At 45.4% G+C, this 27,394-nt stretch overlaps 2 protein-coding genes across 4 annotated transcripts in view; one reads left to right on the forward strand and one right to left on the reverse strand.

The window, feature by feature from the left end:
* The window catches only part of ATG4B (autophagy related 4B cysteine peptidase), a gene marked incomplete at its 5' end in the record, with an annotated part of 29,792 nt that extends 29,697 nt beyond the window's left edge, over positions 1-95 (reverse strand). The window contains 1 exon segment of the mRNA XM_084892616.1: positions 3-95. Coding sequence (XP_084748742.1) covers positions 3-95 — 93 coding nt within the window.
* On the forward strand, positions 78-26,575 carry THAP4 (THAP domain containing 4; the record flags this gene model as incomplete). Of its 3 annotated transcripts, none has more annotated exons than XM_084892590.1 (6): positions 78-682; positions 2,577-3,685; positions 16,556-16,715; positions 18,165-18,274; positions 19,194-19,297; positions 26,284-26,575. In XM_084892590.1, 6 exons carry the CDS (start codon positions 78-80, stop codon positions 26,401-26,403), a joined length of 2,208 nt encoding a protein of 735 aa, XP_084748716.1. In that variant the 3' UTR covers positions 26,404-26,575. The 3 variants fall into 3 exon arrangements, with proteins under 3 accessions (XP_084748716.1, XP_084748717.1, XP_084748718.1); XM_084892591.1 differs by having other exon boundaries at positions 78-217; XM_084892592.1 differs by lacking the exons at positions 78-682; positions 2,577-3,685 and adding an exon at positions 13,510-13,611.
* Between the last annotated feature and the right edge of the window lie 819 nt (positions 26,576-27,394).

A 27,394-nucleotide genomic window follows, 5' to 3' on the forward strand; every position in this document is an offset into this window, starting at 1 on the left:
TACGGGTCCGCAGCGCGACGCGACGGGCCGCCGCCAGGGCCAATCCCGGGCGCGGGCGGAGCCGGAAGTGCGGGCGGATGTGCACTGGTTGCCATCTTGACGTACGGAGGAGTCAGGCACGGAGGTTCCTACTCGTGCGCTCCGCACCCCGACGGCCTTCGGCGTGCTCTCCGTGGAGCCCAGCAACGACCCATCCGGGCGGTGGAAGCTGGCGCAGGTGGGCAAAAAGTCCTCGGGGCGAGCTTGACAGCCCGCCGTGCGCCCGCACCCGCAGGCGCGGCCATCTTGCCGTACGGACGGGTCGGCGTGCCATGTCGCTGTACGGACCGCCGGCCCGGGTGCCCCTGCTCACCCCCAAAGCCTCGAAACGCGGGCAGAGCCACTCTGGGTGCTTGAGACTCTGGGTGCCTGAGACCCTGGGCGTGCCGACGGCCGGCGGCGGGGAGGTGGGCGCCGCCATCTTGCCGTACGGCGCCGCAGGGGCTGGCTCCCACGTCCCGCAGCCGTGTCGCCGCGCGCCTCCCCTCGGGGCGGTCCCGCTCCGGGCTCGGCGCGACGAGGCGAGGGCCGGAGCCTGGTGGCGGCGCGGCGGCCCGAGGCCCGAGATGGTGATCTGCTGCGCGGCCGCGAACTGCTCCAACCGGCAGGGCAAAGGGGAGAAGCGCTCCGTCTCTTTCCACAGGTAACCGCGCCCGGCCCACCGCCCGCTCGGCTTGACCACGCCCCCGCCGGGCCCGGCTCGGCACCGGGGAAACTGAGGCCGTGGGGCCCGGCGCGAGCGAGGGGCACTCACCGCGCCAGGCCTCGGGGCCGCTCCTGCGAGTGAGTCAGCGCCGGGCGCTGTGTGACCTTGGCCGGGGCCGCCGTCTCTGGGCCGGACACCGCGGCCAGCGGCGCCCATCCCACGGCCAGCGGCGCCCTCCTGGAACCACCCCGCGGCCAGCGGCGCCCATCCCTCGCGCACCCTAAGGCCACTTGAAGGCCATCCCACGACCACCTGGCGACCCCCTCGCGGCCTCACCTCCCTCGCCCCCACCCCTGCGGCCCCCGCGCTCCATTCGAGTTGGCGCCGCGGGTTTCCAGAAGCCGTGTATTCTGGCAACCTCTTCCTTAGGTCAGTTGCCCTCTCCATTGGCTGTGACTTGTCCCTGTTTTATCGCGGCGGAGGCTGCCTTGATCTCTGCCATCGGGAGTGTGGCGAAGCAAATGCGTCTCATACCTCATGTATTAACACGCGCTCCAGGCGCTCTGTTGCTGTAAGGGTCCCCAGTGCTGGGTACAGGAAGGTAGCTGTGCCCCAGCGGTAAGGTGAGTCCCTGGAGGCGCCCGACAGCCTCCTGCCCTGGAGTGGGTGGCACTTCCCTGCCGGCTTCCCCCAGGGGCTGCAAAGGGGCTGTCGGCCCTGGGCCCCTGCTGTGGGCCCTGCCGGGCGAGGGTCTCACCGTCTTCCCTTCAGGAGGCCTCTGAAGCCCACGTAGGCATAGTGGGCCCCACACAGTGAGCTGAAGGGGTATACTTGATGTATGCTGCAGGACATTAGTATTTAATTTTTAAAGCCGGAGTGACACTTGTTACTTATACTCTTACTGAAAGCTGCTGTGATATACTAAATTTTAAGTGATTACAATTTATCAAAAGTAATGTTGGATTTTTTAGAGCAGCCACCATGCTTTCCTCAGTTTCCTTCGTAGTAGCCTCTAGTCCCAAAAGTTTTGTTACCCTTTTGAAAAAAAGTCCTTGCAGAGAAGGCTGCCCTTGGCATTCATGATGGTCTAACGTGGTATGGGGGCATAGGGCATGAGAATTGAGGAACTTTGGGAAGTTTAGGAGGTCATGTCGAGGATAATTTCTTTAAGTTTGAGATTCTACCCTGTCCTTGTCCACAGTGGCCTCAGGTGTGTTGCATGACCTTAGAGGGAGCAAATGGCCTCCTGTGCACATTTTGGCCAGAGTTTTCTAAGTAGATCTTGTCTTGATGAGAAGTGGTCATTCAGTGTCTTATTCAGCATCTTCCAGGATGGGAGTGTAGTAGGAACACAGAACTACACCTTTGAGTCTGACGTTCTCTGAGAGCTCATCTCCCATCCTCACCTGCTTGAATCAGTCCTGGGATGCTCTTCTGGGATGCTCTGCTGGTCTCTGGCTCCCATCTCCGCTGGCCCACAGCTGGTCTGGCTTCTAAGTGGGTGACCAACCATCCCACTCTTAGCACCCAAAGTTCTGCATCCTAGGCACACTGGCTGGGTTGCTGAGCCATGACTTTCTGGGAATTATTTCCAGGGCTTCCTGGAGCTTTTCCTGTTGTCTGTATGCTATCCTAAGCTTTTCCTAACATTCTGGTAGGAGTTACCTGCTTTCATTCCTATCTGCCCTGCAACTCTAAGCACCTTCAGAGTAAACAACGGATCTTCCATCTTCCCATTCCAGTAGTAATGTGTAAGTAGAGTGTGTTCCTTAAGTATAGTTCATATAGGTTTGGGTGTTTTCAAAAATACTTGTTTTGCTTTTATAGTTGATCATTTTAGGTGGAGACATGTAATTCTTTCTTTCTAATTCCTTTGCCATTTGTCCTGTAGGTTCCCCCTGAAGGATTCAAAGCGTCTGATCCAGTGGTTAAAAGCTGTTCAGAGGGACAACTGGACCCCTACTAAGTATTCTTTCCTCTGTAGTGAGCATTTCACCAAAGACAGCTTCTCCAAAAGGCTGGAGGATCAGCACCGCCTGCTCAAGCCCACGGCCGTGCCCTCCATCTTCCACCTGCCGGAGAAGAAGAGGGGGTCTGGAGGCCGTGGCCGCAGCAGGAGAAAGGACACCAAGAAGGCCTCAGGGGGCCTGCGGGGACGGGCAAGTGAAGCTGATGGGAAAGGAGATGCCGGTTCACCATCACCCTCAAATGAGAACCTGACTGTTAAGCCAGGGTCCCTCAAGTTGAAGCGGATTTCCCTGAAAAGTGAAGCCACCAGTGAGGAGCAGGCTACGCAGGGCCCCCCAGCTGATGCTCTGGCCACAAAAGCCTCAGGCAGCCAGGCTGAAGCAAATGGGCCTGCGGGCGATGCTGTTGATGAGAGCAGCATCACCCCCGACAAGGACCTGGTGGATAAGAGCGGCATCTCCATGGATGACTTTACCCCCCCAGGATCTGGGGCCTGCAAATTCATTGGTTCGCTTCACTCTTACAGTTTCTCCTCAAGGCACACCCGAGAGAGGCCATACGGCCCCCGGGAGCCCGTGGACCGGAAGAGGCCGAAGAGAGACACGGAGCCTGGCTGCAGTGGGACCAGCCTGGGGCAGAGCCCCCCAAGTTCATCTCTGACTGCGACACCACAGAAGTCCTCCCAGAGTCCCTCTGCCCCTCCGACAGACGTCACCCCAAAGCCAGCCACTGAGGCTGTGCAGAGCGAGCACAGTGACGCCAGCCCCATGTCCATCAACGAGGTTATTCTGTCAGCTTCGGGTGCCTGCAAGCTCATCGACTCGCTGCACTCCTACTGCTTCTCTGCGCGGCAGAACCGGAGCCGGGCTTGCTGCCTTTGGAAGCAGGTGGAAAAGAAGAACGGTGAGCTCAGGAGTCTACGCCAGCGTGTCAGCCGCTCCGACAGCCAGGTGCGCAAACTGCAAGAGAAGCTGGACAAACTGCAGAGAGGAAGCATGCTGAGCCTGAGCAGCCTGCCAGCACCCGGCCGCGGTCAGTACCCACCTCGGCTCCCACTGCTCCGATGAGGCGGTGGTAGTAGTTGGACCTGGTAGACAGGGGCTCAGGTGGGAAAGCTCATCTCCAGCAGCCGGGAGGCCGCTAGTTGTGAGGTCAGCTACTCAGGGAATGGGGTCCCAACACCTGGTTTTCACCTTGCCTGGGGTAATGTGAACATCTACAGCATACCTCACACAAATTGCAAATGGGTTAGGATCTAAATGTAAAATCAAATAGATGTAGAAAATTTATTAGAGGGGTTCTTTCCATTCACGTTTCCATGAATATCCTTAAGGTTAAATAGTTTTGAACATTAATAATAACAATAAGGCCCCATCCAGTTTGGCTCAGTGGATAGAGCATCGGCCTGCAGACTGAAGGGTCCCAGGTTTGATTCCGGTCAAGGGCACGTACCTTGGTTGCAGGCACATCCCCAGTAGGGCATATGCAGGAGGCAGCTGATCGATGTTTCTAACTATCCTTCTCCCTTCCTCTCTGTAAAAGTCAATAAAATAGATTTTAAAAAAATAACAAGATTTTAAACATCTCTTCAAGTAGAATAGATTGTCTTCTGTAGAAATTAAAACACTACAGAAAAATACAGGTTAAGAAATGGTGAAAATTTCTTCCCCACCTCCCAGCTTTTATCCCTGTTGCTGTTAAAATTTGTTGTGTGATCTTTTAGACTACTTTCTATGCTTTATCCTACATATCTTGGTACCTATACAAATAGGTTGAGTATATTTTTTATGTGTCTATTGGCTATGTTTCTGCTTTCCCCTCTATTTTACTGTATAGTATATATAAAAGTTGGTTTGTAGATTTTTTTTTACTTATTGGAGATAGGATATTTTGCCTGTTATAGATACATGAAAATATCCTGCTACATTTTTCATTTAATTTGGATCAGAGTTTATCTTCAGTGATGTAATTAACACTTCAGGAGATTCTTGTGTGACAGGCTGTTCAGAACTTCCTGGACCCCCAGGACATCAGCCACTATCAAAACAAAAAACAAGCAAAAACTAAAACCTTTCCTTTGTATTTCCAAATGTTCCTGGGGGAGGAGCAGCTCATGTGAGGACCATGATGTGCTGCTCAGAGTGACACTATTCTCTTGTCATTTTTAAGCTGTTTTTTTTTTTTTTTTTATTGTTTCTTGATGTTGCTTTTTGGTTACTTTTTCTGTTGATATTGGTCAAATGTCCCAAAGTTTGTCCAGTAGGTTTTTCTAAACAGCCAGCCCTCTACTCCATTGATCAAGTCTGCCTTGTTGTTTCTGCCTCATTAATCCTCACTTTTTCTACTTTCTTCAGTTTCATTTTGTCTTCAGTTTCACTTTGTGGTGGTTCTGGTTCCTGGACTGAGGACTGAGCTTATTCTTGTACATGTATATTTCCTGATACATCCAGCCTGAGGCTAAGCCCTTCTTTGGCCTCTCTGTGGATTTGCCTCATGTTGCTCTCATTGCTACTCATTTCTAAATCGTTTCTAACTTCATTCTTGATACCCTTTTTAATTCAGGTTATGTAGAAGGAAGTTTACAGTTTTTCACGTGGATAGATTGGAGGAGGGGAGCTAATTTATTTGTAATTATGCTTAAATTTTATTGCTTTAAGTTCCAGTTATATAGTCACTTAATGAGATCTGCTTTTTGGAATCTTGAGATTTCAGTGTGGCTTAATCCAGTCTGTTTTTGCGTTTCATTGTGGTTTGAGAAGAATGTATCCTCTCCACCAGTCAGTTACTTTGTTCTCCTGCTGGATCTAGCTTATTTGTAATAGTCAGCAGGTCTGTTTCCTTCTCTGCCTAATTTTGCTTTTTATTTGGAGATAATGTTGTTAGAGATATGTGTCTCTGATTCTTACAGGAAACTCCCTTTTGTTCCATTTAAAGTCTTCTTTATCTCCTCATTTTCAATCCTTTTATATCCTCTTTCTTTTTAATTAAAGAAAAATGTTTTAGAGAGAGAAAGGAAGGGTGATTTAGAGAGAGAGAGAAAAACATTGATCATTGCCTCTTGCATGCGTCCTAACCAGAGACTGAACCCGCAGCCTGGCATGTGTCCTGACTGGGAATCAAACTTGACATCTTTTGAAGCGCAGGACAATGTTCCAACCACTGAGCACACTGGCCAGGGCTCCTTTATTTTACAGTTACATTTAACTCAGTCTGAGAGCTTCTGTCTTTTTATGGAGAATTTAACCCATTTACAATTGTGATTGTTGGTAAGTTGAAATTTGGGCCTGATGTTCTGTTTTATTTTTTAATTTGGTAAGCTTTCTTGTTTTCTTCCCTGTTCTGGTGGATGTCTTTCAGCTTTTAAAAACAACCATTGAAGCCTGTCTTTCAGTAACTGCTTTGCATTGATCAGTCCCTGTGTTCTACTCTCCTAGCTCCTTACTTTCTGCTCCCCAGAGCCAGACCCTCTGTGGCCTTGGTTCTATATTCTCATTTTCCCCTCCAAACAACCATATTTAGTTGTAAGTATACATTTTTTTTGCTATTTTATTTACCACTATTTATTGTATCCAGATTTGTTTGTTCTTTTTGGAGATATTTTATGATATTTTTGAACTCATGACAGTAAATTTTTTTTTTAAATATATTTTTTATTGATTTTTTACAGAGAGGAGGAGAGAGGGATAGAGAGCTAGAAACGTCAATGAGAGAGAAACATCGACCAGCTGCCTCTTGCACACACCCCCTACTGGGGATGTGCCCGCAACCAATGTTACATGCCTTTGACCGGAATCGAACCCGGGACCTTTCAGTCCACAGACAGACGCTCTACCACTGAGCCAAACCGGTTTCGGCATGACAGTAAATTTTTTAGAGGAATTGAATATGAGATACTTATATGAGTATGATTGAGTATGAGGTATTAGGTGCTGGTGCCAGTTTTGTATGTGAGTCCACAGTGTATATGTGTGTCCGCTGTGTTGGATGAGGTCAGAGGAGTTTAAAGCCATGGAATTGAATGACGTTACCTGGAGAAACTGTAGCTAGAGAAGGGGCTCAGATCTAGCCCAGGAGCAGGCTATGTTTATAGAGGTGCGGCTGCAGAGGATCCAGGAAGGGAGATGAAAAGGGAGGAGCATGGGGCCATGGGTGCTCGAAGTCATGCTAGCCCGAGAAAATAAGGGCATTCAGACAGCAGGGGTGCTTGGCTGGGTTGGATACAGCTCTGATTAGAATGGAAGAAAGATGTCTGAACTCAGCCACATGGGGTCACTGGTGACCACAGTCTCCTTGGAGTGGCGAGAATGGAGTTGGATGGGAGTGAGGGGCAGCAATAAGGCATTTTAAGAGCTCTGGCCATGAAGGGGAGTTGTTGCCAAAAGGGAGCATGGCTTCAGTGGGGTTTTATGTGTGAGGACAAGCCAGCAAGTGTCTTTGCTGAGGGGAGTGTGGGCCAGGATGAAGTGGCCAAGGAGGAGCATGCTGGGCCCTGAGGCAGTGCTGAGTTGGGCTCCAGGGCCTGGGGACGGGTGGAGAGCTAGGGGACAGGCTGTAGGGAGAATAAGATAAGAGCCTGTCAGAGCTTCTGCTGCGTTCCTTAGGGTAGGAGGCTGGGCGCTGACTGGAGTGGAGGGGAGGATGTAGGATTCCAGCGGCATTGGGAAGAGTGGGAGGGAGAGAAGGTGCCCGGCTTGGTCTCAAGGCCTGCCTAAGCTCCAACTGGATCTGTGGTCACCATCTGCTGACTCTCTTTGTCTTCCTCAAAATGTTTGCTCTCTCGGAGGTTCCCAGTACAAAATATCTCTTTAAGACCCTGCTTTATTCTTTTGGGTGTATACCTAGAAGTGGAATTGCTGGATCATCTTGGAATTCTACATTTAATTTTTTGAGGAACCGTCATACTGTTTTTCAGTGGCTGTACCATTTTCCATTCCCATCTCTAGTGCACACAGTTCCAGTTCTTCTGCATCCTTGTCAATACTTACTTTCCTGTTTTGATAAGCCATCCCCTTCATTGTGATTTTGTTTTGCATTTTCCTAATGATTAATGATATTGAGCATCTTTTCATGTGCTTTTTGGCCATTCGTATATCTTCTTTGGGGATTATCTGTTTCAGGTTCTTTGACCATTTTTTGAATCAGGTTGTTGGTTTTGTTGTTGTTTACTAGTAGTTTTAGGAGTTCTCTATGTATTCTGGATATCAATCTCTTACCAGAAATATGATTTTGCTAGTATTTTCTTTCATTGTGTCAGTTGCCTTTTTATTCTATGGATAGTGCCTTTTTTTTTTTTTAAACGTCTTTATTGATTTTTTTGTGGAGAGAGAGGAAGGGAAAGGGAAAGAGAAATAGAAACATCAGAGAGAGAGAAAAACATCAGTTGATGATGTTCTCTACTGGGGATGGAGCCTGCAACCCAGGCATGTTCCCTCACTGGGCAAGAATCAACCAGCAACCTCTTGGAGCATTGGAAGATGCTCAATCCACTGAGTCACACTAGCCAGGCTGGATAGTGCCTTTTGATGTAAAAAAACTTTTTCATGAAGTCTAATTTGTTTTTTTCTTTTGTTACCTGTGCCTTGTTGTCTTATCCAAGAAATCATTGCCAAGTTCAGTGTTATGAAGCTTTTGTCCTGTGTCCGATGTTTTTGTCTGAGTTTTATTTTTTTAGGTCTTAACTTTAGGTCTTAGATCCATTTTTGAGTTAATTTTTGTATACAGTGTTAGGCAAGGGTCCCACTTAATTGTTTTGCTAAGTGTCTCCTGTTTTCCCAGCACCATTTGTTGAAAGGACTGTCCTTGATCCGTTGAATAGTCTGGAACTCTGGTCAAAATCACCTGGTCCCGTGCTCAGCGGTTAGAGCATTGTCCCCATATGCCGAGATTGTAGCTTTGATCCCCGGCCAGGGCACATACAAGGATCAACCAATGAGTGCATAAGTGGAACAACAAATTGATGTTTCTTTCTCTCTCTCTCTCTCTCTCTCTCTCTCTCTCTTCCTCCCTCCTTTTCCTCTCTCTAAAATCAATAAATAAAAATTTTAAAAATAATAGTTTGACCAACAAAAAAATAAAATAATAATTTGACCACATGTGCAAGGCTTTATTTCTGGGCTCTCTATTCTGTATCTTTAATTTCTTTCTGAAATGTTTTATAGTTTTCATTGGACAAGTCTTTCGCTTCCTTGGTTAATTCCTAAGTAATTATGCTTTTTGATGCTATTATAAATGGAATTGTTTTTGTAATCTCCTTTTCAGGTTAGTGTACAGAAAGGCAATTGATTTTTGTGTATTGACTTTGTATCCTGCTATTTTTGCTAAGTTTATTTATTAGATCTAACAAAATTTTTTTGTGGAGTCTCTAGGATTTTCTACATATGAGATCATCTCACCTGTAAACAGAAATAATTTTACTTCTTTCTAATGGATGTCTTTTATTTCTTTATCCTGTGTAATGGCTCTGGCTAGAACTTCCAGGATCATATTGAATGGAAGTGGTGAGAGTGGGCATTCTTCTCTTGTTTCTGACCTTAGAGGAAAAGCTTTCAGTGTTTCATTATTAAGTTAGATGTGCACTGTGGGTTTTTCATACCTGGCTTTTCTTATGTTGAGGTTGTTCCCATCTGTTCCTATTCTGTTGAGCGTTTGTATCATGAAGCATTAAATTTTGTCAAATGATTTTTCTACATCAATTGAGATATCCATGTAGTTTTTCCCTTTTATTTTGTTGATGTGATATATTACATTGATCTATATATATTCCTTGCATGCCAGGGATAAATTCCACTTAGTCATGGTGTATAATTCCTTTAATACACTGCTGAATTCAGTTTGCTAGTATTTTGTTAAGTGTTTTCACATCAGTGTTCATAAGGGATATTGGTCTGTAGCTTTCTTTTCTTTTCTTTTTTAATATATTTTATTGATTTTTTTGCAGAGAGGAAGGAAGAGGGATAGAGAGCCAGAAACGTCGATGAGAGAGAAACATCGACCAGCTGCCTCTTGCACACCCCCCACCGGGGATGTGCCCACAGCCAAGGCACATGCCCTTGACCGGAATCGAACTTGGGACCCTTCAGTCCACAGGCTGACGCTCTATTCACTGAACTAAACCGGTTTTGGCTGTAGCTTTCTTTTCTTGTGTTTTTGCTGGTCTTATAGAATGAGTTAGGAAGTGTTTCCTCCTCCTATATTTTGGAAAGGTTTGAGAGGGATTGGTATTAGTTTAATTCTATTGTTGTCTGAGAGCATACTTTGTGTGATTTCTATTCTGTTAAATTAGTGAAGGTGTTTTGTAGGGCCCAGAATGTAGTTTATCTGAGTAAATATTCCATGTGACCTTAAGAAGAATGTGACTTCTATTGTTGGGATGAAGTAGCTCTTAAAGGTCTCCAGAAAAACAACCAATAGAGCAGGGATCTTCAAACTACGGCCTGCGGGCCACATGCAGCCCCCAGGGGAGTCTGATCCTGCCCGCCAGGTTTTTTGGGCAGTGAGCGCAGCCAAGGTGTTACAGTAGGAATTAGTAGTTCTTATAGTCCGGCCCTCCAGCTCTCTGAGGGACCGTGATCTGGCCCCCACTTTAAAAAGTTTGAGGACCCCTGCAATAGAGCATGTGTGTGCATGTGTGTGTGTGTGTGTGTGTGTGTGTGTGCGTATAAAGAGAGGGAGGGAGGGGAGAGACATATATAAGAAGAGGTTTCTTAGGAATTGGCTCCTGAGATTATGGATGGCAAGCTAGAGAGCCAGGAGAACAGGTAGGTCAGTTTAGTCCCTGTCCAAAGGCCTGAGAATTGGAGGGTGTAGGATAGGGGTGTCGAACTCAATCAGAGAAGGGGCCAAAATCTAAAATCCAGCCTAAATCACGGGCCGAATGGTTTACTGAACAGTCATAAACTGACAATGTCATAAACTGACAGCGGAGTGCAGTGATGACAGCGCAGTGCGGGCCACATTGCAAGGCCTGGCGGGCTGGATTTGGCCCGAGGGCCTTGTGTTTGACATATGTGGTGTAGGAGATAAATCCTGGTCTGAGTCCGAAGGCCCAAGTGCCAGGAGTATAGACATCCAAACAGAGAGTAGATTCTCCCTTCCTCAGTTTTGTTCAGGCTTATAGGAGGGCCTCTGCTTTATGCAGTTCTCCAAGTCAGATGCTAATCCCTCTAGAAGTATCCTCACAGACACACACACAGAAATAATGTTTTACCAGCTCTCTGGGCATCTTCACCCGGTCAGGTTGACACAAAAAATTAACTATAGTACCTACAGATGTCAGTTATATCCAGTTGATTGATGGTGCCATTGAGTTCAGTTGTGTCTTTAATGCTTTCCTGCTCACTGGATCTGTCCATTCTTGTAGAGTGTGTTGATGTCCCCACTGTGACAGTGGATTTGTCTGTTGCTCCTTGAATTCTATCAGTTTTGTCTCTATCGTGTATTGATGCCCTCTGTTAGTACATAGACATCAAGGATCAGTGTGTCTTCTTTGAGAATTGACACCTTTGTTGTTATGTAATTCCCCTCTTTACCCCATAACTTTCTTGTCATGAAGTGTGCTTCATTTGAGTATAATTTGTCTACTTCAACTTTCTTTTGATTCATGTTCTCATGATACATCTTTCTCTATATCTACTTTAATCTGTGTTTTTATAGTTAAAGTGGGTTTCTTTTTCTTTCTTTTTTTAAATATATTTTATTGAATTTTTTACAGAGAGGAAGGGAGAGGGATAGAGAGCTAGAAACGTCGATGAGAGAGAAACATCGACCAGCTGCATCCTGCACATCCCCTACTGGGGATGTGCCCGCAACCAATGTACATGCCCCTGACTGGAATTGAACCCGGGACCTTTCAGTACGCAGGCCGACGCTCTACCACTGAGCCAAACCGGTTTCGGCTAAAGTGGGTTTCTTATAGACAACAGAGTGATGGGTCTTTTTAATCTACCCTGTCTCCTTTTTGTTTGTTTGTTTTGTTGTTAATCCTCACCCAGGGATATTTTCCCTCATTAATTATTTAAAGAGAGTGGAAGAGAGGAAGAAGCAGAGAGAGACAAAGAAAACATGGATGTGAGACACATTGATTGGTTGCCTCCCATATGTACCCCAACCGGGGGCTGGGGATCGAGCCTGCAGTCGAGGTATGTGCCCTTGGCCTGAATCGAATAGAGACCCTTCAGTCCCCAGGCAGATGCTCTAACTGCTGGTTTTGCCTAAGCCCTCAGTCAGACATCCCCCGAGGGCTCCTGTACTGTGAGAAGGCACAGACCAGGCTGAGGGACTCACCTCCCCCCCTCCGCCAAGTGCACAAATGTCGTGCACCAGGACTCTAGTCATTGATGTTTCTGTCTCTTTCTGCCTCTCCCTTCCTCTCTCTAAAATCAATTTAAAAAAACACACTACAGCCGAAACCGGTTTGGCTGAGTGATAGAGCATCGGTTTGCGGACTGAAGGGTCATCGGTCAAGGGCATGTACCAGGGTTGCGGGCATATCCCCAGTAGGGGGTGTGCAAGAGGCAGCTGGTCGATGTTTCTCTCTCATCGATGTTTCTAGCTCTCTATCTCTCTCCCTTCCTCTCTCTAAAATCAATTTAAAAAAACACACTACAGCCGAAACCAGTTTGGCTGAGTGATAGAGCATCGGTTTGCGGACTGAAGGGTCATCGGTCAAGGGCATGTACCAGGGTTGCGGGCATATCCCCAGTAGGGGGTGTGCAAGAGGCAGCTGGTCGATGTTTCTCTCTCATCGATGTTTCTAGCTCTCTATCTCTCTCCCTTCCTCTCTGAAAAATCAAAATAAAATAAATAAATAAATAAATAAAACACACACACTACAAATGGCCACACTGTTCCTTAAAGACAGAACACTGTATGATGGCATCTCCAGGGCTTCACATTGTGTCTGGCATGTACATGGCTGGTAATTGAAGCAGCAGAACTTGAATTAATAACTTGCACATTCCTGTGCTATAAGAACTGTGGTGATGCCTTTCCATTTAACAGGTGATAAAGCGAGGGCCTTGCTATTTCTTTACCTGTTGTGCCATTCCAGTGCACAATGGTAATATGCTAGATAGTGTCCTCTCCACTCGGGATGGCCAGTGCTAGGCAAGCAGCGGCACTCTTAACTCTCCCTGCCCTGCTATGCTTTGCAGTTAGTATCATTTCCAGTGTGCTGGGGTGGGAAACACTGTTGTCACAGAGTGCTGTGAGGGTAGGAGGTGCCAGGAAGTCTGTCTCTAGGTCTCAGTAAGTATTTCCTGTCATTGAGTCCAGGGCCGGTACGCTGATACATTTGCCAAGAGACCGAGCAGTTCTGAGCGTCCACTTGAAAAGACTGGAGGAGTGGGTAGCTAGCACTCTGGGAGCAGCTTCGCTCTGTGTTTGGCTGCCCGACATTTCCCTGTTGAAAAAGTCATTTCCCTCTGTAGTCAGTGGAAGTAGCTGAGGGTGGAGGTCCCCCTTCATCCTCCACACAAGACATGTGACCTCTCTGGCCTGACTGACCTTCATAAAATTCAACTTGACCTCTCCTCCCAGCTCTAGGACTCGGTCATCTCCAAGTCTGTCTTTGTCTTCCATTTTTTTCTGAGGTGTCATCTCTTTTCTTTATTTATTATTAAATCTTTATTGTTGAAAGTATTACATATATTCCCCCCTCCATTGACCCCTTCTAGTCTGCCCCACCCCAGCCCTTTGCCCTCCTATTGTTTGTGTACAGGTTCTTCCGAGTTCTTCAGTTGATCTCTTCCCACCCACCTACCCTCCCCCCACCTTCCCTCTCAGATTTGAGGAGTCATCTTTTATAGGGAACTACAGTTCCCAGAATGCATTCTTTAGGTTTGGCATTCACTTCCTGCCGAGCTCTTTAACAGCCAGGTGCAAACATTTCCCGTCAATTGGAAGAAAACAACCTTGAAGAACCTTGCCGGTGTTCTGAAGTTTAGAAAATTTAGGGATGGGTAAGCCTTCTTTTGCTGCCTCAGGCCAAAAAATGAAAATTTAAGTTTCTTGGGGGAAATTAAAAGTTTTTTGCATATTGGTTGACTTTAAAAAAAGAAAAATGAAATCCAGAAAAAAAAAAAATGCATAGAAAATCCTGTCGAGTTTACTTAAAGAGATTGAAAGTGGCAAATAGGTTAGGTCCTGTATTATTATACTTTTTATTTGACTTTAAAATTCATTTTATTTTTATAATGAAGTATAATTTATGTAGGTAAAATACACAAATCTTAAGGATATAGTTTAATGAAATTGGACAGGCTCATGTAACCTGACATTTGGATTTTAGAATTATTTTGTTGGTTGTTCTCCTTCCTCAAAGCTTCAGTGAAAACAAGGAAAGATGTGCCCAGACAGGTTGGAGCAGTGGAGGAACCTGTGGGCATGCTGTGAGGGTCATGGAACCCACCTGCCTGCTGGTATTTACTGCCAGGCCTGGTGTCCGGTTCAGATCAAAATTCCTTACAGTTAAAAGCAAGTAACAGCCCTAACCGGTTTGGCTCAGTGGATAGAGCTTTGGCCTGCGGGCACATGGATTCCAAGTTCTATTCCGGTCAAGGGGCATGTACGTACCTTGGTTGCAGGCACATCCCCAATAGGGGAAGTGCAGGAGGCAGCTAATTGATGTTTCTCTCTCATCAATTTTTCTAACTCTCCCTCTGCCTTCCTCTCTGTAAAAAAAATCAATAATATATATATATATATATATATATATATATATATATATATATATATATATATTTTTTTTTTTTTTTTTTTAAATAAATAAAAGCAAGTAACAGCAAGCCAGGACCAAATGTGCAGTATTTCTCAGAGTAATTAGATGGCCTAGTGCAGACACCTCAGGGCACATGCCTGGGTTTCTAGCTCAGTTCCCAGCAGGTGGCATGCAGGAGGTAGCCAATCAATGATTCTCTCTCATCATTGATGTTTCTGTCTTTCTCTCCGTTTCCCTTCCTCTCTAAAATCAATAAAAATGTATTTTAAAAAGAAAAGGAGTATCCTCTAGTTTTCAGCTACAAAGTTCATGTATCCATCAGAAGTGCCTTATTTATCATGCTATATAGGTATTTTATTTTTGTATTTTATTCACTTGGATATCGACATGAATTGATATATCCTTTAGCTTCTCTCTGTCAACGTGAATCTCTTCAGTACTTTCCGCTACCTAAATGCTGCTGCACGAGCACTCACATTGCGGTCCCTTCAGCCATTGTGTGGCTTAAACTTTGTTTTACCTGACAGTAGGTGCTTGACCCTGCTTTCTTCCTGATGTGTCTTTCCCACTTTCTGAAACACCTTGCTGAGTCACTTGATTTAGTGCTCTCTTGTTCATAGCACAGGAGTTAGTGTCTTGTTTTGTGATCCATCTGAAAAGCTTTTTCTTTTCTTTTCTCTTTTTAAAAAAATATTTTTTATTGATTTTTCACAGAGAGGGATAGAGAGTTAGAAACATCGATGAGAGAGAATCATCGATCAGCTGCCTCTTGCACACCCCCCACTGGGGATGTGCCCTCAACCAATGTACATGCCCTTGCCCGGAATCGAACCCGGGACCTTTCAGTCTGCAGACCGACTCTCTATCCACTGAGCCAAACCGGTCCCGGCTGAAAAGCTTTTTCTTTATGTGAGTTCAAGTGTGGTTGCGCTTAGCTCTTATTATTTATATTGTGCCTATGCTTTTTCTTTTTAAAATATTTTTATTGATTTCAGAGAGAGAGAGAAAGAGAGAGAAACATCAATGATGAGCCCGGCCATCATAGTTCAGTAGTTGAGCCTCCGGTGTGCTGGAGGCAGCTGATCAATGATTCTCTCTCATCATTAATGTTTCTATCTTACTCTCCCTCTCTCTTCCTCTCTGAAATCAATGAAAAAAAATTTTTTAATAGAAAGAAAGAAAGGAAGGTCAATGATGAGAGATGTGCCTCCTGCATAAATCCTATTGGGGATCGACCTGGCAATCTGGGCATGTGCCCTGACTGGGAATCAAACCATGACCTGCTGGTCCAAAGGTTGATGCTCAACCACTGAGTCACACAACATGTGTGTTTCTGTGAAATGTGTTCAGTATTTACTTACTGTGATTCCTTTTGCCATCATTTTTGTTGTTTCTTGGTGAAGTCTGCCTTCTAGTAACATCCCCAGGGACAATTCACAGAAACTGTGTGTTCCCTGAATGTTGAGACTGTCCATAGCATGAGCTCATATGTAATTTAAATTTTTTTTTTTTATCACTAGTCCACCCCACTCTTACTTTTATTATGATAATAAAACACCTTTTCGCCTGGTCCTGAATGCCATACACCAGCCCGTGGCCACCCGACTCCCTACCGTTGGTAACTCAGGTCGATCCATCATGGCTGTGGCCGCTTACCCTGCTTTTCAGCCCCTGAGGCTTGTGTTACTTAAAATTTTCTACGAGCCCATTAAAAAGGTAGAAGCAGGTGAAATTAATGTTCATAATGTATTTTGTTATCTAAAACATCATTTTCACATGTAACCCACCAATACTTAAAATTACTAAGATATTTGTAGTTCTTTTTTTGGACTGTGTTTTGGAAACCCAGCATGCTGTTCACTAAAGCGTACCTCAGTGGACCAGCCACACTTCAGAGACCAAGGTGCTTCTAGAACTCCTATCTCTTCAATGAATCTTCTGGTCTCCCTTCATGTAGGAGATGACACATTCGGACACTTATCTGCAAGATAACATTTACTCATTGTTTGGCCTTTTTCTCCCCCTCTTGACAGGTGGCTGGTAGCATGTTTAGAATCAGCAGGATCCGCTGTAAATTACGAGGCATGTACTGACAGAGTGTGTTTCCACACACAGCTCAGCAGGGCTTGGTCAGAAGGAGACCAGTGAAAGCGGAGCCACTAACTGTCTTTCCCATTTGTCCTTAGAGTCTCCCAAGATGAACCCAGTGGTGGAGCCGCTGTCCTGGATGCTGGGCACCTGGCTGTCAGACCCGCCAGGCGCTGGGACCTTCCCGACACTGCAGCCCTTCCAGTACCTGGAGGAGGTGCACATCTCCCACGTGGGCCAGCCCGTGCTCAACTTCTCGTGAGTGCGCCCGTCTCCGGGAGAACGCCAGGCGGGAGGGCATGCCCCGAGAGGCTCCCTGCACTGGCAGCTGAAACGTGGTGGCCAGCGACAGGACGTTCTGGTTCACGTGTATGTGATGATGGTGGGCTGGCAAGATGTCAGACGTGTTAACCCAAACACAGAATAAGTGCTCGTGCTTAACTAAACCGTTCACCCAATATTCCTGAAAGGAGAGCGCTTACTTTCTTTTGGACTTACTCCTAGTTGATTGAGGTCTCAAAGGAGCTGTTAATATTGTGGTTCTCAGGTTCTTATTAGACAGCAAAGCAAAAGTCCTCCAGCTGTGTGCGTTTCACCCCGGCCCCAGCCCCAGGAGGCAGGTCGAATGTCGGGTGGCTAAATAGGAGGGAACCAGGGGAGGTGGCTGAGAATATTTTTATTTTTAATTTCAGAGATAACACACGGTTTTTAAAGTTTAAGCAGTGAGAAAATATAAAAAGTAAAAGTCTGCCCTTCCCCAATATCGGCTGTACATTTAATTATATATTAAGAATCTTATTAAATTAACTGGATTCTGTTTATGTCAAGTCTAAAAACTTCAGAAGGGTTTAGAAGATCTTGCTTTTAAAAATATTATCTCTTACCTTTTTGCATTATTGACTGAATGGATAGGGCAAAGTAATATTCTGTACATAACACTGAAGAGGAAACTCTGGATAACAAAAAATAATGGGCAGTATAAAACAGTCTTGTTGAACAGTGGGCTACAACTTAAAGATAATTTTGTGACTGTGGTATAAAGTATCTATTTTGGTGAACAGAATTGTGAGTGTGTTAGACTATGGTAAGTGTATTTCTCATTAGGATTGTGGAGAGAGGGCATCGTGTGGCCACCAGCGCTGCCCTATTAAGGGTTGATTCCAACGGCAGCTCGCAGTGCTGGCAAAGTTCTGTTAGAGTCTAAGTGCAGAACTGTCAGCACAGCTGTCTCTTCTGTCACCGTGAACTTGCATCATGATGCAGGTTGATCGATAAGAAGTGGAGTCCTGACTCGGCCTGTTCTTTTCCCACCGTGTAGATGAGTGGGTGTCCAATGCAAGATGATGGCTCTGGGGAGGGCAGGCCTGGTGCAAGGGTGGGATTTGGTGCTGAGGCCTGAAGCGTGCCAGGTGCAGGGCTGAAGGTACCTTGGGAAGGGTAACCACAGTTACAAAGAACATGTTGGCTGTGCGTGTGGGGAGGTTCCAGGGGTGCTTCCAGGCTAGAGGTCGAACCCCTAATGCACCTGGTGGCCACAGTCCACGAATGTGGTTGCTCAAGTGTCTTCCCCTGTGAGCGAGAAGTGTTTTAACCTTGTGCTCAGTGGGGGCCTTATAAAGTGGGGAGGGTGAACGCAAAGCCTGCATTGAGGGCCCTGCATCTCTACCCTCACCGCTGCCCTGTCCTCACCCCCTGGTCCCCATGCAGGTTCAATGCTTTCCACCCGGACACGCGGAAGCCCATGCACAGAGAGTGCGGCTTCATCCGGCTAGAACCCGACACCAACAAGGTGGCCTTCGTCAGCGCCCAGAACACAGGTACCTCTTGCCAGCCAGCCAGATGGCCCCTGGGTGAGGTAGCATCTGCCTCTGCTCTTTCAGTCGCCGGTGTCCCTGCTCACAGACATTTTGTGGGGGTCAGTTGGGACATAGACCTAATCCTGTGGGTGCCTCTCAGAGCAGGAAGCATCAGGAGAAGCGCAGTGGGGCCTGCAGGTGGGGAGCCAGCAGGTGGGGTCCTGTCTGCATTCTCTGAGGTCCACACGAGGTGGTAAGGGACTGTTTCTGTGAGGACAGGCTGATTTTTTTTTTTTTTTTTAACCTGAGTTCCTTCAATGACAGCACACTCCCTGGCTCCCAGAACCCTGCTACAGACAGGTATTTCCTATGGGGACGCGGCCCTAGGGAAGAGCTAGACCAGGGAGGCTCCCTGTCCATCTGAAAGCTCTTGTCTGGAAGTCTGCTTTGCCCCTAAAATGAGGTCATTCTAAAATAGCTTACCAGATTAACCAGTTAGAAATTACACAGAAGCCGGCTGTTGACCTTTACCTGCTCACTGGCTCAGGTGAGTCTCATTTCCTGGAAGCAGGTGGACAGTTAGGACCAGCCCAATCTGGAATGGAGCCCAGGACATTGGTGGACTGCAAGTCAGTGGGCAACCAGAGGAATGTCCATCCCTGGCCACCTTTCCCTCCTCTCAGATCCTAGGGGACCTATTTGAGGGGGTGGGGAAGACGGGTGGAGGTTGGAGTCAGGGCAACCCTGGAGAGGGCAACCCTCTATGGATCACCTGCCCTGGCTGTACTAATAAGAGGAGTTGTGTTTTCCCCCTCTTGATATCCGAAGGTTCATTGCAGACAAGGGGCCTTGTGGCCTTGATGGCTGCAGAGTTCAGGTCTGTTGAATCTGTGAATGCAAAGATGGCAGTCTGTCATGGACTGATGGCCCTCCCTTGCAGGCATTGTGGAGGTGGAGGAGGGCGAGGTGAACGGGCAGGAGCTGTGCATCGCATCCCACTCCATCGCCAGGATCTCCTTTGCCAAGGAGCCCCACGTGGAGCAGGTGAGCCTGTTCTCCCTCTCGGACGTCACTTTGTGGTGTCGGCAGGATTGGTTGCACATTGTTCTGACTTCTCACTTTGTCTTGGGGACCTGTCTCCATGGCCCATCATTCTTCCTCACTTAATGTCCTGGCTGGTGGGCAGGGAGGTTCTCGGGTTCCTTGTTTTTCTGTCACAAGCATCCTTTTCCATTTGTGTTGTTCACTTTTGCAGATATATCCACATCTGTTGGATAAATTTCTCCCAGTTTAATTGTTGGATCAAGGGATAAGAACATTTAAAATTTTGATAGATACAAGTAAATTCTTTTTATTAATGAATTCCTACCGGCATTGCATGAGTGCCTGGTTCCCTACTCCCTTATCAATATGCTGAATATCAATATCTTCAAACTTTATGACTCTAATCTGATAAAGAAGAGATTGCATCTCATTCGTGTTTTAAATTTAACTTATGAGAGGGAGGATTTCCCACACTCGTATTGGTATTTCTTGTTCTTTGTACTTGATATTTAAAGTCAGTGCCTGTTTTTTTGTGGGCTTTCATTTTTTTACTGCTTTATGGTTTGTTTTTTTATATATTAATACTATGGATATTAATCTATTGTCTGCATTTCCCCATTTGGTGGCTTGTGTGACTTTGGTTTATGAAGTGTTCTACCCACAGGTTGTAAGCTTTTCTGTGGTTGCCTCTGGGGGTCTTTTCCTTTGTGGTGTGTGGATTTAGGTTCATGCTCAGAAAGTTGTTTTCTCCAAAATGATAAAATTATTCTTCCATTTTCTTGTACTCTTGTAGCTTTCGTTTTTACACTCAGACCTTTCGTTTCTCTCAGATTTGTTTTTATAGAATGCAACATATAGTTTGGACTTTCCTCAGATGGATGAATGGTGGCTCCACAGATTTGAAATGTCATGACTATCTCAAGCCACGTCCCCCCTAAATAGGGGGAGGGACCTGTTTCTTTTTGTCTACTTTTTCAATAGTATTTTAAATCATCTAATAATTTAAAGTTACCACACTTTGTTATATTTTAATGTCTAGGGAAAGTTCTTAATTTTTAACATTTTCTTAATTAGCTCTGGCCAGTGTGGCTCAGTTGATTGGAATGACATCCCTTGAAACCAAAAGATGTTTGGTTTGATTCACATACCTAGGTTGCAGGTTTGATCCCCGGTTCAGGCACATGTAGGAAGGAACCGATAGATGTTTTTCTCTCTCTTTCTCTTCCTCTCTCTCGAAAAATCAACTTAAAAAAGCAACACATCACCTGGCCTGTGTGGTTCAGTTGGTTGAGTGGTGAGCCATGCAGCAGGAGGTCGCCTGTTCAGTTCCCAGTTAGGGCACATGCCTGGGTTTCGACCTCAATCCCCAGTACAGGACATGCAGGAGGCAGTCAATCTTTCCTTCCTTCTTTCTTTCTTTCTTTCTTTCTTTTTTTCATTCTTTCTTTCTTTCTTTCAAATATGTTTTATTGATATTTTTCAGAGAGGAAGGGGGAGGGATAGAGAATTAGAAACATTGAATGAGAAAGAGACCTCAATCCGCTGCCTCTTGCACATCCCCTACTGGGGATATGCCCGCAACTAAGGTACATGTCCTTGGCTGGAATCAAACCTGGGACCTTTCAGTCCGCAGGCCAATGCTCTATTCACTGAGCCAAACCGGTTAGGGCCAATCGGTATTTCTTACCTCATCAGTGTTTCTCTCTCGCTCTCCCTCTCCCTTCATCTCTCAGAAGTTAATCAAAACAGCCGAGACCGGTTTGGCTCAATGGATAGAGCGTCGGCTTGGGAACCAAAGGGTCCCGGGTTCGATTCTGGTCAAGGGCATGTACCTTGGTTGCGGGCATATCCCCAGTAGGGGGTGTGCAAGAGGCAGCTGATCGATGACTCTCTCTCATCGATGTTTCTAACTCTCTATCTCTCTCCCTTCCTCTCTGTACAAAATCAATAACATATATTTTAAAAAAAGAAAAAGAAAGAAGTTAATCAAAACATATTTTAAAAATACACATATTCTGCCGAAACCGGTTTGGCTCAATGGATAGAGCGTCGGCTTGGGGACTGAAGTGTCCCGGGTTCGATTCCGGTCAAGGGCATGTACCTCGGTTGCGGGCACATCCCCAGTAGGGGGTGTGCAAGAGGCAGCTGATCGATGACTCTCTCTCATCGATGTTTCTAACTCTCTATCTCTCTCCCTTCCTCTCTGTACAAAATCAATAAAAAATATTTTAAAAAAAAAACAAAAAACAACAACAACACATATTCCTCCTTAAGATAACGTGTCCAATGGGCTTCTCTAGGTCCATAAAATATAAATCAAGATTGCGTGAATACTCGAATTAGATGGGGGAGAGCTGGAGTCTTTCCATGGGTAGTGCTACACAGCAGTGTGGTGGTGTGCTGCAGTGATTTCAGGTCTAGTGTGGTGTGTTCAGTAGATATCAAAAGATTTCTTTATCACTTAAATCATATAGGTCTTGGCCACTTCGTGGTAGGAGGAAGCCTTAAGTGCCGGATAGTTTCTGTTGCTATGTGCATAGACTGTTGTCTCCATTTCATCTTCTAACTGGTTGTTGGTGGTTATAAGGGAACACATGGTTTCTGTCCCTCCAAGTCATATCTGTCCATCTCTGACCACCGGGTCTGGGCATGGCACTGCCAGGGTCACAGGGGAACCTGTTGACCTCAGGCCTGACTTCCTGATGTACTGCGGTGTCACAGCCCTGTTTGATGCTTGCTGGAGGCCGTGGCTGGGTCAAAAAGATCCTGTTTCTAGTGTGCTAAGAATTGTTTTCAAGAAAGGGTTTTGAGTTTCTCCAAATGCTCTTGCAGCCTCTTTGGGGAAGATTCTGTGTTTTTTCCACTTGAAGCTGTCAATGCAGTGAATTATATTAATAACTCTAAATGTTGAGTCATGTTTGAAGATCACTTTCACGAGTTATAATGAATTAAATGATTTTTTCAGATGTTGTCCATTTTGGTATCAGTTATTCTTAGAGCTCCTTAGCTGTGTCTGCCCGCTGGCAAGGGTGGCCCCCACAGGACTGAGCGGTGACCCCCTGGGAACATGTCTGGTCTGGGCACAGGGGAGCAAAGGGACCAGGCCTGGATGCTGCTTCTGCCTCCACTGTTCGTCTCCAGGCCCTACCTCACTTTTGTAAATTCACGGCTCCTTCTATCAAGATTTTCAGAGTTTGGAGAAGTGACACATATGTCCCCTTGGATTTTCTGTGTCTTCTCTTTTTCTTCTTGCCAGAGGCTTCCTATTTTATCAGGGTTTTGGCTATTTTCGCTAGAGAACTAACTTTGGGTTTTATTAATTAAACAAAAAGTGCTCTTCTGCAAAAGGAGGGAGTAGGCGGAGGTGAGGCCTGTGGGAGGCAGGGACAAGGGGAGGGCTCTGCTCTGCAGGGTGACCTGGCCGACCAACGGCTGGTCTCACATGCCTGGTGGGCCTCCCCCCCTGGGTTGGCCTTTCCCTGTGAGTTTTTATCTTTTCCCTTGGGTTGACCCTTACTATGTTCTCTTGGGTTAAATAGCATTCTGTTTTATTTCTTCTGTTAGCTTCTTAACTATCTTTTTTAAGGGCTGCTTTCAGGCTATCTGCATCTTAACTTATAATCAGTGTTACACCATTACATTCCCACTTCCCACCTGATTTTGGATAATCCTGTGCTCACTTTGCAGCTGAACTTTCCCCTTTCCATTTCACGAATCCTAACCTCACAGCTCTGTAACCTCCTGTGCTGCTGTCGCCACACCTGGCCCATATGGGGGATGGACACACAAACACACTACACTAGGAACCTTCATGGTATTGTTATTATACTTTTGCTTTAAATAGTCAGCTGACTTCCAAACCAATTATAATGAGGGGAAGTAATCTCTTATAATTATCCATTTGTTTTCTCTCTCTGTTGCCCTTGCCTCCCTCCTGTCAGTCTGAGCTTTCCGTGGTACTATTTCCCTCCATCCTGAAGACCTGCATTAACAGTGTTTCTCATAGCACGAATCTGCTGGCAACAATGCCTTTAAGTTTATTGCACACCCAACTTTTTTTTCTTTTTCAATGTTTTTATATTGAGTTGAAATACATATAATAAAAAATTTATCATCTCAACCATTTTCAAGTGTCCACTTCAGTGATTTTTTTTCAATATATTTTATGGATTTTTTTTTTTTTTTTTTACGTAGAGGAAGGGAGAGAGGGATAGAGAGTTAGAAACATCGATCAGCTGCTTCCTACACACCTCTATTGGGAATGTGTCCGCAACCACGATACATGCCCTTGACCAGAATCCTGGGACCTCTTGGTCCGCAGGCCGATACTCTATCCACTGAGCCAAACCAGTTAGGGCACACTTCAGTGATTTTTATAATTCACATTGTTGTGCAGCCATCACCATAGCTCTTGTAAATATGAAACTATCTATGAAACCATAACTCCCCTTTCTCCCTTCCCCCGGACCCTGGCGGCCACCATCTACTTTCTCTTTGTATGATTTTAACGACTTTTTAAGTATTATACTTCATGTAAGTGGAATCATACAGTATTTGTCTTTTTATAACTGGCTTATTTTATCAGCATAATGTCCTCAAGATTCATCCATGTTGTCCCATATGGCAGGATTTCCTTCCTTTTTAAGGCTAATATTCCCTTGTGTGAATGGACCACATTTTGTTTAACCTTTCTTCCGTCCATGGACACGTGGATCACTTCTGTGGGTGTGCAGATATCTCTGAGACCCTGATATCAATGTTTCAGTCTGTGTTCAGGAGTGGAATTGCTGGGTCATGTGGTATCTCTGTTTAATTGTTTGAGGAACCATTATACTGTTTTCCACAGAAGCTGCACCATTTTCCATTCCTCTCATGTGCACAGGGTTCCAGTTTCTCCACATCCTCATCAACACTTGATATTTTCTGGGGTTTTGATAGCAGCCATCCTGATGAATGAGGAGGCATCACTGTGGTTTGATTTGTGTTTCCCATGATCAGTGCTGTTGAGTATCTTCTCATGGGCTTGTTAGCCATTCATGTATCTTTGCAGAAATGTCTATTCAAGTCCTTTGTCCATAGTTGAACAGGGTTATTTGGGGGTTTTTGTTTGCTTGTTTTTTACAATGAAATTCCAGCAATCTTTGTTTTTAAATATGTTTTTAGAAAGAGAGAAAAGGAAAGGGAGAGAGATATAGAAACATCAATGAGCACTAGCAAGTTTGGTTCAGTGGATAGAGTTCTGGTCAAGGGCACATACGTAGGTTATGGCTCAATCCCCAATAGGGTGTGTGCAAGAGACAGCTGATCAATTATTCTCTCTCATCATCAATGTTTCTATCTCTCCTTCTCCCTTCCTCTCTGAAATCAATAAAAATATTTTTTTTAAAGAAAAGAAATATCAATGATGAGAGAAAAACATCTATCAGCCACCTCCTGCATGCTCCCTACCTAGGGGTCAAGCCCCACACTACCTCAACATAGGTCCTGAACCAGGAATCAAATCAGTGACCTCTTGGTTCATCAGTCTATGCTCAACCACTGAGCCACATCGGCCAGGCCAGAATTGTTTGTTTTTGTTGTTGTTGGATCGGATTAGTTCTTAATGTATTCTGGCTATTACCTCTACTATCAGGTATTTGACCTGCAAATATTTTCTTTCATTCTGTGGGCTGCCATTTATATCTCAAAGGACACTATCGATAGAGTAAATTTTTAAAATATTCATGATGTCCAGTTTATCTGTTTTCTGTTGTTGACTGTGTTTGGTGTTACAAAAAATCGTTTCCTAGTCCAGTGTCATTGAAGCTTTTGTTCATGTTTTCTTTTAAGAGGCCTATAAATTTAGCTTTTATATTCCAGTCTTTGATCTGTTATTGTTTTTGTATATTCTATTAGATAAGGGTCCAATTTCATTCTTTTGTGTGTGAATATCCAGTTCTCCCAGCACCATGAGTTGAAAAGAAAGTCTTTTCCACATTGAATGGTCTTGACAGCCTGTTGAAAACCAACCAGGACAGCTAAGAATGTCTTAAAAATAAGGACCATCTCTGTTTAATTAAACAGCAAAGCCAGCCTGGGGTCTTGAACTCAGAATTAGAGCTGAAAGAACAAGGGCTCATAGCCTTGAATTGTCTCTGACCTTCTCCCCGTTAGCTTCCACATTCCATGAGTCACAGAGAACTGCCCTTTCTTCCTCAGTGATAGCAGGCTACACCCACACTGCCTGTGGCCACAACCTTTGATCTCTCCCCAGTGCCGTTCTTTAAAGCACTGTGTTCATTTCTCCATCCAGGAATCTTCAGAAATGCCCTCCTGCTTATATTGTGATGATAGCTACATTTTAAGCAAATTAACTGCTTATCACTCATACCAGTTCTCACACTTCAATGTACCAGTGAATCTAGGATGTTAATGTAAAAAAACCATTGAAACCTGGAATGAATTTTTGTGTGTTTATTTGAGCCAAACTGTCGACATATGCAGGGAAGCAGAACCTCAACTAATTGAGATAATGCTCTGGAGAATGGTGGGTTACATTTGTTGTCGTGGTTCCTCACTCTGCAGACATCCCAGGAAGAAAAGGTTTTCTCACAGGTTGCTTGTTTCGGTAACAGCAGCCATAGTTTGTTCCTAAGTGCTGCTACTAAGTTTTCCAGGAACATGTGTGATATCAGTACAAGCTGTAGAGTGAAGTGGGAAGGTCACCATTTGCCTGATCAAGTATATAACTTACAGACAGAAAAAAAAGATGGCTTCTAAGTACCCTAAGATGGGAGGGACCGAGTCATGGTCTTCTAGGGACAGAGAAAGGCAAGGACACCTGGATCTTGGCAGATGCTGTAACTCGGTGGGCAGAGTCTGTCATTTGACTCACTAAGGTGACTTGTCACAGCCCCTGGGGGAATACTTGGCCTGTGGTGAGACCTCAATGTTATATCTTTGGAAGATAAAACTAAGATGTTTTGTATTTGTTTTGTTCTGCTCAGATTACCCGAAAATTCAGGCTGAATTCTGAAGGCAAACTTGAACAGACAGTCTCCATGGCAACCACTACCCAACCCATGACTCAGCATCTTCACATCACCTACAAGAAGGTGACCCCATGACCTAGAGCAGAGCTTCATCCTGGCCATGTGTGTCAGGATGTGACACTAGGCTTCTCACAAATGCCGCAGCAGCAAGTGTGGGTGTGGCTGCAGTTCCCGGGGGATCAAAGGCATTGCCCCGTGTTCCTGTAATGGCATAGAAAAACCAAATAAAAGGCCTTTATTTTTATCATGTGTGTGGACTGTCCATCTCCTCCTCTGATGGTGACTGTTTTCCAGAGTCTTTTCCCTAAAAAAGACTGCATTTTTACAAGCTCTGAAATATCTATAAACCTTAAGTATAATGGTCAATCATAAGCTAAGGACAAAGACAGGACAGAAAGGATTGCTGTGGTTTTTAATGAGCTAAAGGAGCCGGAGGACCCCATTTCCATAAGGACAAAGGGTGTTCCCAAGGCAAGAGAGTAGTCGTGAAATTAGTGTTATTATGTACATCTTATTTTATTACTCTGTAATGTTATATTACTTGGACTTCTTTCTTTGTTGACTATGAGTTTGCAGACATACACTGACCTGTGTACCTGTCACCCAGTTTTAACACTTGCCAGCTTTTCCATCCCAGTGTTTTCACCTGTTCTTCCGCCACCTTTTTGCTAGAGTATTTTTAAGCAAATTCCTGACATAATGTCATTGACCCCTAAATGCTTCAATATGCATTTAAAAACAAAGCTTTTTATTTTCTTAACACACCAGGGTATCAGAATCCACACCAGGAGCACAGACACATGTAGAAGGAGGTGCTCTGGCTGAGCGAGGTTAGCACCTTCAAGAGCAGCTGCATCCTATCAGGGCTTGGGGACAAAAGGCATTATCAGGTGACACCCCTGGAAGCTTAGAGGAGGAACCAGAGCTGGCTCTGAGCTGTCATATGGGAGGAGCATGGCCAGTAGTTAAGGAACTCGGCTGGTTCCCCAGGTGCCAGGAGCACAGGGAAGCTGGGCACTTGGAGCAGATCAGGTACAGTTCATCCTGAGGCACAGCCCTCTGGCTG

Source organism: Pipistrellus hanaki (genome assembly GCF_964339955.1).
Source record: "Pipistrellus hanaki genome assembly, chromosome: 8".
Taxonomy (NCBI): Eukaryota; Metazoa; Chordata; class Mammalia; order Chiroptera; family Vespertilionidae; genus Pipistrellus; species Pipistrellus hanaki.